We start from the raw sequence: 10,000 nt of genomic DNA, 5'->3' as shown, positions 1-10,000 counted from the left end.
TCCTTACTGATGACATTTGTTGCTGGCGTGAAAAGGATAACTGACGGTCGCCTGATGTGCTGCACTAAAGCCACAACCTTCCTGCACCCTCACCCGACCTTCACCTTTACGCAGCAGTGCATTAAGGTCCATTAGAGCCCATTACACACTGTTCCTTACCTCCACGATCCTCAAGTGAAGCTCCAATTGATGCTAAACTGATGGGCACTTGATTGTGGGGCTGGAAAAGGGGACATCCTGAAGCCCTCCGTCCCCAGTGTCCTGCTCTAAGGGTAAGGGTCCTAAGGGTGAGTATTCTTAAGGGACCCTTGACTGACACGCCCTCGCTGCCACCGGGGACGCGTCGGAGATTATAATGTTGGTTTTTCAGCCTGCTGGTTGACAGAATGGGTGTCGGGTAGCGGGGCGGACACGGGCGGGCAGGCTCTTCCTCTGTCCCTGCCCTCTTGCCTCTCCCTCTCCTCTCCCTCTCCTCCCTCCCCTCTCCTCCTTCCCTCCTCTCCCTGTCCCTTTTTCAGCCTCCCTTTCCCCAGCTTTCCTTCAGCTCGCCTCCCCTTTCCCCTCCCTCTTCTTTCCCTCATCCCTTCTGTTCCTTCTTCTCTACATCCATAGTCTTTTTCCTTCCCTTTTTTCATCTCTCCCTCTCTTCCCATAATTCCCCCTACCATGGCTGATTCTTCCTCCTCCCCCTAGTTTCTTCCCTCCCTTTCCTCCATTCCTGCACATCTTTAGTCTTTTCCTTCCCTTCCTCACCCCCTCTCCCTTTCTTTGACTCTTCTTCCCTCCTCCTTTTTCCCTCTCTTCCTTTTCTCCATCAGTTTTTCAGTTTTTCCTCCATTTTTTTTTTCAACCTTCCTCTTCCTTTGGCCTCCCTAGCTTCCCGTATCCCATGTATTGCCCTCTTCTTCCCCTTCATCCACTCCCTATATATTCTAACCCTTTCTCCCTATCTTTTCCAGCCTCCATTCCTTACCCCCCCAATTGCCAGACCCTTTCCTCTACCTTAAGCTTTCTCTCTCCCCAATCTACTTCATAATTTTCCTCCTCCCTCTCCTCCTATCTCTCGTATCCATGTTTCTAAAATTTTTAATCTCCCCACGCATCCTGACCCGCTCTCTCCCCTATCTCTCCATAATTTCACTCCCCATACGCCTCTACAACCTTCCCCAGCCTCCTGTTATTTCCCTCCCCTACAGAGACGCCCCCCATAACCCCCAAGCTTTTTATAATGTATTTGAACCTCCTCTCCTCCACTTCTGAAGCTTCCCTCAGCCTACACCGCCCCTCAGAACCCTTCTCCAATCCCCCTACAAAGTCCCCATCAACCTTGAATCATTCCTCATACTTCACCCCATCTCAAACACCCCTTCATACCTACAAACGTTCTCTAACCCCCATTCCCAGCATATACAACCCCCCATATGATCCCCACAGACTCCCCAAGCCCCCTCTTTGCTAATCCTAAGCCTCTAATAGTGTCCTCTTCCTATATTCTCCCCCTCCTCCTTCCTTTCTTCCTTCTCTCCCCTTCCTATCTTCCCTCTCTCCATCTCTCTATCCTCTCTCCTTTTCCCCTTCTTATATTCCCTACCCCTTCTGTCTTTATCCTCCCTCTTTTCCTTTCTTTATCTTTCCTCCCTCTTCTTATCCTCCCCTTCTCCTTTTGCTTCCATTCTTCTTTCCTCTCCCCTTTCCTATCCTCCATCTCCCACTCTCCCTTTCTTTCTTCTCTCCCCTTCCTATTTTTCCTCCGTTTCCTTCCTTATCCTCCCTCCCTCCCTTATCTGCCTTTACTCCCTCTCTCCCCCTCCCTATCCTCCTCTCTCTCCTATCCTACCTCCCCTTCCTTGTTCTCCCCTCTTCCCCTCCCTCAAAACTTGTCATGGGGAGGATGAAAAGGAAGTAAATTAAAAGTGTAAAATGACAAGAGATTAGAGAGAGAGAGAGAGAGAGAGAGAGAGAGAGAGAGAGAGAGAGAGAGAGAGAGAGAGAGAGAGAGAGAGAGAGAGAGAGAGAGAGAGAGAGAGAGGTGTGGGGAGAGATTCAGTTTGCTTTAGTCTGCCATTAAAGAATCTTACTCGTGAAAGAAAAACGTCAATTGAAGGATATACTTTGTTATTTCGTTAGTTGGTCAGGTCATAACAAAATAGTGATATATTTACATACTAGTGCCACAGAAAACGGGCGTAGATAATATTGTATGAAGTAATGTATAGTTAGTGAGCTTGTATAGTTAACTTGTAATAATTCTTGTAGTCTGAAGATATGCAAGTAATACGTTGTGGTAAATACTTTTGTGAAATACTTATTGTTATTATTTTTGAAGTTGGAAGTATGTTTATGTATAGATGTTCTCATGTGTGGAAAAAGATACATCCCTTTGTGTGTGTGTGTGTGTGTGTGTGTGTGTGTGTTATCGAATCTTCACCATAATCGATTTTTCTCTTGTCTTTTCTATCTTACATTTTTTTTATTCATAGTATTTCTTTTCTTTCCTCTTTTTATCCTGTGTCCTTTCTGCTTCCCTTTTTACATCTGTAGGAACGAGAGAGAGAGAGAGAGAGAGGAGAGAGAGAGAGAGAGAGAGAGAGAGAGAGAGAGAGAGACTATACATATATACAGAAAAAAAAAATTCTATAGCTTGAATACAATATACTTTAAATAGGTTTCTTTACTTTTACAGCATTTGTGTTCGTTAAGTATTGTTCTAAGTAATACGTATTTTTGGCACAAGTTAGTTACGTAAGTCACTCTACATAAACTTCTGCTTAATAAATAATCAACGAAGATAAATTCCTAGTTCATTTTTTGCCTTTTAACCTTTCCTTACGAGAGAGAGAGAGAGAGAGAGGAGAGAGAGAGAGAGAGAGAGAGAGAAACGAACAGACGGAAATATAGTTTAAACAGCCATTCTTAATCACCATCCCCTCGTTACGTCCCTTGCTAACCTATACAGACGAGCGTTTCATCCTGAGGTAGTTGGCGACCATGAAGGAGTCGTGAAGGAGGGGCGGGAATTGTTCACTACCTGGGGGCATCACCTTGCTTGTGCCCACCTGGTCCACGAGGAGGTGTGAGATGCGTGACGGGGACCTGAGGGGGGAGAAATTAATGCAGTTTTGAACTATATTTGAAAAGGTTGTGTGCAGTTGAAGGGACGTTTTTATTTATTTATTTTTTTCTTTTTTATGGTTCTAGTGATAGGATACACAAGATTTTTGCTTTATTAATAAGAGAAACAGGGTTGAGAATTCGGCTAAACATCTCTGTGGCCTTTGACAATAATCGTGGTGAAGCTACGCGGGTTTTCAAGGATGTTTCAACGGTTCTAGTGACAGGTTGACAAGATTTCTGCGCTGTTAACATGAGAAACAGTGTTGAGAATCCTGCTGATCATCTCTGTGGCCTTTGAAAATAATCGTGGCGAGAGAGCAAAGCGTTCACTGTAGACTTAGAAACACATTTTGAAACCCTCCAGCGCCGCACCACCTGCATCACTTTGACAAAGGTCTTATATTGTTGAAGTGACACGGGCTTTTAAATCAAGGTTGTTTTTATGGTTCTAGTGACAGATTAACATTATTTCTACATCATCATTTATACCGATAGACTTTTACTGATAGACAGTTCTCTTGCCATATCAAGAAGGCAAGAGAAGCACGACTAAGATATTTTGGACACGTGATAAGGAGAGAAGAGGATGAACCAGTGAGGAAGGCAATGATGGTGGAGGTTAGGGGGAGAAGGAGGGTTGGGAGACAGAGAATAAGATATAGAGACGTAATAAGGAGTGATGTGAACAAGCTGGAAGTGCAAGAAGATGATGCAATGGATAGAAACAGATAGAGAAGAATAACTCGAGTGTCTGACCCTGCAATATAGTGGGATTAAGGTCGTATGAAGAAGAGTTATGCAAGACGATTTGTGACACCCCTCTACCTGTCCACACTCATACTCACCTGTGCCTGCTCTCCGTGGGGCTGTGGTGCGGGCGCGGATAGCAGGTGCAGGAGCAGACGGTGGCCACGCTGGTGTAGGAGCCAAGGTTGCCGTCCATGTTGATCTCTGCGTCAGGAGTCCCCGCCAGCAGCTTCCCATTGATGGCCATAAGCTCCCCGTCCAGGGTGATGACCGAACGAGAGGCGTCCTGCATCTCGTAGTCTCCCGCCTTCACGTCCTCGGTGTTCCTGAAGAAGGCGCAGAAGGTTGGGTTACATTAGGTTAGGAGGGAATAGGTAAGGGTACGCTAGGTTAGGTTAGGTTAGGAGAGAATAGGTTAGATTAGGTTAGGTTAGGTTTTGTTAGGTTAGATTAGGTTAGGTTAGGTTGAGCTTTGTTAGGTTAGGTTAGGTTAGGTTTTGTTAGGTTAGGTTAGGTTAGGGTTTGTTAGGTTAGGTTAGGTTTTGTTAAGTTAGGTTTGGTTTTGTTAGGTTAGGTTAGGTTAGGTTTTGTTGTATAAAGTTAGGTTAGGTTTAGGTTAGGTCTTGTTGTATAAAGTTAGGTTTCCTGGAGGAAAGAATGGAGAGAGTATGCTAGGTTGGTCAAGTTAGGTTAGATTACGTTATGTGTTGTGAAGTTACGTTTTCTGAAGGCGCAGGAAGTTAGGTTTGAGTTACGTTATGTTAGACTGCGTTACATCATGTTGTACTGGGTTACGTTATGTTAGTGTGGTTACTGTCAAAGGCGTTGGTGTGACATTTTAACGTATTGCGAGTGTAGGAGCACACACACACACACACACACACACACACACACACACACACACGCACATGGTCATGAAGCGCAGCACCAGCAGGTTGATAGAGGCGGCCACCACCGTCAGGCCGAACAAGATGAACACAAGGGACAGCACCACGTAGCCCGGCTTGGTGGTGAGCGCGTTGTCCTTCTGCGGGAGGGAAGCACAGCAGGCGTGACTCACTACATCACCTCCACCCAGACAGACAGTGTATAGGTGAAGGTGAACGTACTTGTCTTAGAAATTTATAGTTAAATGTAAATGGCGGAAGTAAATGTAAACAAAAAGTAATTGCCATGGATATTTATAGGTAAATGTAATGGCCGAGATAAAAATGAAGGAAAACATAAGAAAAAAAAGTACTAGAGATGTACAGGTTATGTTTCATTAGGTTACGTTTCTTGAAGGCACAGAAGGTTAGGATAACTTAGTTTAGGAGAGAATAGGTTAGGGTATGCTAGATTTGGTTAGGTTAGGATAGGAGAGGACAGGTTAGGGCTAGGTTAGGTTAGGTTGGGTTAGGTTACTTTAGGTTTTATGAGAGGTTACGTTTCCTGAAGGTACGGAAGGTTAGTTGGTGGAGATAGAAGTAGAAATAAAATAGAAGTTCCCGGAGCGCTGTGTTACCTGCAGAGCCACGAAGTCCCCAAAACCGATGGTGGTGAGGGTGATGAAGCAGTAGTAGAAGGCGTCGATGTAGTTCCAGTTCTCGTAGTGGGAGAAGACAGCGGCCCCGGCGGTCATCACGATGGAGGACAGGGTGCCCGTCACGAACAGCTGATTCACGTCCGTCGCTTCCGTTGTGGCGCACCCCAGCATCTTCTTCATCTGCGGCAGAAAGAAAATAAAATAAATAAGCGATGTGATGATGCGAATTAGAAGAGGTAAGCAAGTGGACAGGTTAAGCGATGTGGTGATGCCAATTAGAGGAGAGTTAATCAGGTGGACAGCGTGGTGATGCAAATTAGAAGTTAGGTAACCAGGTGCTCAGTGTGGTGATGCAAATTAGAAGGGTGGCAATCAAGCGGACAGTGTGGTGATGCAGATTAGAAGTGAGGTAACCGGTGGACAGGTAACAAAAGTTCAGGTGATAATTGCTATGGTAATTTAGGGAGAAAGTCTACTGCACATTGTTACATTATTACGTTCACCTTTTTTTTTTTTTCTTGAAGCTAGCGGAAGTACAGGTGTATTTATATAGCGTCTACCTGTACAACTAGCATTACTTTCATCTCTTCATCCTGGCAAAAAATTAAAATGTGACTAACTGATCTAATTAACAAGTCTACTTTATCACATTACCACAACCCTTTCCTTCTCGACATTAGCAACAGTACAGGTGTGAATTACCATGGAAATCAAGTTTACCTGTACATATACCATTACTCCTCACCTTTTTCTGCTGACGCTAACAAAACTTCAGGTGTGACTAACCATAGACATCTAATTAACAAATATTCTTTTCTTGACATAAGTAGAAGTACAGGTGTGACTAACCACAGACATCTAATTAACAAGCACCTTTTTTCCTTGACATTAGCAGAAGTACAGGTGTGAATTTCCTTGGACTTGTAATTAAGACGTTTACCTTCACGCATCATAAATCTTACCTTCTTTATAATGACCGAGGTAAATTTGTTAAGCCTTTCACCAATGGACTGGAACATCACCATGCCCAGCGGGATGCCCACCACGGCGTACACGATGCAGAACGCCTTGCCGCCTATCGTCTCCGGCGTGGAGTGCCCGTAACCTGACGGAGGCGCAGGTTATTTTTGTTATTGTTTACTTCATGCGTCTCTCTCTCTCTCTCTCTCTCTCTCTCTCTCTCTCTCTCTCTCTCTCTCTCTCTCTCTCTCTCTCTCTTTCTCATCACCCACCTATCATGGCCACCACCACCGTCACGAAGTACAGCGCGCCTGCAAACTTCCACTGCTGGCCTGCTTTGTGTGGCTGGTTCTCGATGATCACAGTCTCTATCAGCTTGTACTCCGCGCCCGAGATGTTGTACTGCTGCAGAAGGTGGCCCCTGACATCTGTGGGGCAAGAGAGGAACGTAGGCCCGTATTCAAAAAGCATTTCGTTCTGCAAAAGCCACAAAGATGAGTAGGCAGGTTCTCAAGAGTGTTTTCCCTGTTAGTCATGTAGAATTCTTGTTTATCTGTTACTACAACCATAAAAACACCATTTAAAACTCGTGTAGCTTCACTATGACTATTCTCAAAGGCGGCAGAGGTAATCAGCCAGGTTCTCAAGAGTGTTTCTCCTGTTAATAATGTAGAAATCTTGTTAATCTGTCACGAGAACCGTAAAAACACCTTTGAAAACCCGTTGTACATAGAGTCTCTTGAAACTATGGGAGATGCAGGCAGAAATTTTTCATAATATGGTCCGTAAATAGACCCACATAAATTATACAGATTCTTAAGCAAAGTCAGGTTCCTTAGAAGACACAATAAGGAGCGTTGGGAGTTCCGTCAAGGTTCTAGATAAGAGAAGTGTGTGTGTGTGTGTGTGTGTGTGTGTATGTGTGTGTGTGTGTGTGTGTGTGTGTGTGTGTGTGTATGTTTCTTTGCTTTCACTCGTGGCTCAGGGGGAAGGGGGGTGTTGGGAGTGAGGGAGGGCTGCGTGTTGCCTACATTGTGTTTGTTTTTCTTCCCCCGCCTTGAGATGAAACAGGTTAAACGGTTATCTTCCTCCTCCTCTTCCTCCTCCTCTTTCTCTTCCTCCTCCTCTTCCTCTTCCTCTTCTTCCCCCTCCTCCTTTTTTTTATAGAACACCACCCACAAACAGATAAGAAAGAGGGGAGGAAATACCATCTGGAAAAGGAGATAGGATAGATAGGGGAAATAGAAGTAGAAGGAGGAGGAGGAGGAGGAGGAGGAGGAGGAGGAGGAAGCACCAAAAACACAAAGAAGAATAGATAGAGAAAATATAAGTAGAAGGAGGAGGAGGAGAAAACACCAAAACACAAAGACTGGATGCAAGACGAAGATGAATAGAATCAGAACACAAACAAACACCATAAACACAAACAAACACCATAAACACAAACAGAAACACAAATCCACAAACGAGGCGAAGTAAACGAAATTATACCAACATCACAAGCCTAAAAAAAAAAAAAAAAAAGGACAAACAAATAAAACACACAGAGAGAGCAGACTATGCCAACTGATACGAACACTCAACGACACACACACACACACACACACACACACACACACACACACACACACACACACACACAACACCACAAATACAAACACGACCACAAACAGAAGACGGAACACCAAAATGCAAAAATAAGACATAAAACCATGATAAAAAAAAAAAAAACACAGAACACAAAATATACACCACCACAAACACACAAACAAACGCACACATACGAGACAAAGGACTGTATTCTGAAACGCTTCTTCACTACACCTCCACTACTTCCAAAAGGCTTTATAGATGAAGTGACACAGGTTTTTAAGGGTGTTTTTATATCTCAAATGACAGATTGACAAGATTTCTGCGTTATTAACAGAAAGACCCTTGAGAACCCAGCTAATCATCTCTAAGGCCTTTGAAAATAGTCGTGGTGAGAGAGGAAAGCGTTCATGAATGCTGTAGTGAAGTACGTGTAGATACTAACACTCAATGACACGCAGCCTCTCCGCCTCCGCGTCAGACTCCAGGGCATCGAACACCGCTGCGCCAATGAGGAGATAGGTGAAGGTGCACACCACTAACGATAAAGTCCGAACATTCTGCCGCCTCATCCTGGCATCTGCTTCCACCTCGATCTTCACCGCGACGGCCTTACGAACGCGACTCAAAGAAAAGATTGATATTGTTGTTTATTTGTTTGTTTATTTATTTTTCGTCGCCTTTTTTTTTGTCTTCTTTTATTTCTAAGACGTTTTGTGCCTCAAGATTTTTTTTTTTGTTTAGTTTGTTTTTATTTTCGCTTTTTTTTTGGTGTGTTTTTGTTTTGTTTTGTTTGTCTCGAGTGTTTTTTCTTGTTTTCGAGTTTTATTTTGGTACGTTCATGCACTCTTCTTTATAACAAAAGCGGTGTTTTGTTATTTCCTTCGTTATTTTTGTTTGTGTTTGTCAATTATTCGTGTAGTTTCTTTTCTCAAGTGTTTTTTTTTTTTTGTTTTCTCGTTTTATCACTTTTAAATCGCTTATTTACCCTTACTTCTTGTTTATCTCGTCACTTTCTTTTTCTTATCTCCGTATCGCTTTGGTTTTCATCAGTAACTACCATGTGTACTCTTCGTATCCTCCTAAGGCACTGAATGCGTCACTGCTTCACGACATAACACTGAGAACGCCAGCTGGTCCTTCCTTAACGTGTGTGGAACATTCTTCTCACTTCACCGGTACCTGTCCCTTCAATAAACACGAAACAGGTCCCTTTAACGTATTCTACTGACGAAGGAGAAGAAGTGTCGAGAGTTTGGGGTCACTGATAAGCTCCTGAAGGTATTTTAGCGTCGTCAGAGATGCCACGCCTTCCCCATGTTCTTTTGTACGAGGTGTAGGTGAGTGTAGGAGCCGCTGGGTGTCTGATATGAGGAGCAACGGGGAATGTTTAGCGTGGACGGGTCGACCTGGCTCCTGTATCAGCTGGTGGTGTTTACATGAAGCTGCGCGGGAGGCTGGTGGCGGTGTGGGGAGAGCACGGCGCGCAGATCAATATCACCGCCCGCTGCCTTGGTTTTTCCCGCCTCTCCATGACTTTCCTTGTGATTTTTCCGTGCCTTCCTGATGTTATTGATGAGTTTTTTGTCTCTGCTTCATATTTTTTTGCATTTTTTCCATCTCTTTATTAGTTTTACAGTGTTTTTTTCGTTTCTTCATAACTTTCTAGGTAATTTTTCGCCTGTCATGAGTTTCCCGGTATCTTTTCATCTTTACGTTACTTTTCCGGCATTTTTTCCCGCCTCCATAGTTTTTTTTATTTCCGCCTCTTCGTGACTCCTCCGGGTTTTTTTTTTTTTTACGCCTTCATGAATTTTTCCTACTTTTCGGCAATTTTTTTCCATCTCCTTATCATATTTCCGGCAACTTTTCCCCCTTGGCCACGAATTTCCCGGTAAATTTTCTCCTCGGACACAATTTTCCTGCAACCTTTCCGTCTCTTCACTTTTCCTGCATTTTTTTTTTTTTTTCCCGCTTAGAACAAGACAAGTGGTGTTCATCCTCTCATTGCCAGCCCGCATGTTTTCCCCCGTGGCGTTCTTATTGCTGCGATGCGAATGATAA

At 43.9% G+C, this 10,000-nt stretch overlaps 2 protein-coding genes across 2 annotated transcripts in view; one reads left to right on the top strand and one right to left on the bottom strand.

Annotated features, from left to right (window-relative positions):
• LOC135090254 (glycine receptor subunit alpha-2-like) overlaps positions 1 to 10,000 on the top strand; it is a 49,694-nt gene that overhangs the window by 17,569 nt on the left and 22,125 nt on the right. The window lies entirely within an intron of this gene.
• Positions 2,099 to 9,445, bottom strand: LOC135090256 (two pore potassium channel protein sup-9-like). The gene is made up of 7 exons (XM_063986856.1): positions 8,382 to 9,445; positions 6,619 to 6,774; positions 6,349 to 6,491; positions 5,366 to 5,566; positions 4,770 to 4,888; positions 3,960 to 4,187; positions 2,099 to 3,093 (listed from the first exon to the last, which is right to left on the bottom strand). The coding sequence occupies exons 1-7, from the start codon at positions 8,506 to 8,508 to the stop codon at positions 2,949 to 2,951; spliced, it is 1,119 nt and encodes a 372-aa protein (XP_063842926.1). The 5' UTR covers positions 8,509 to 9,445; the 3' UTR covers positions 2,099 to 2,948.

Source organism: Scylla paramamosain, chromosome 34, assembly GCF_035594125.1.
Source record: "Scylla paramamosain isolate STU-SP2022 chromosome 34, ASM3559412v1, whole genome shotgun sequence".
Taxonomy (NCBI): Eukaryota; Metazoa; Arthropoda; class Malacostraca; order Decapoda; family Portunidae; genus Scylla; species Scylla paramamosain.
This window is presented reverse-complemented; position numbering and strand designations above follow the sequence as displayed.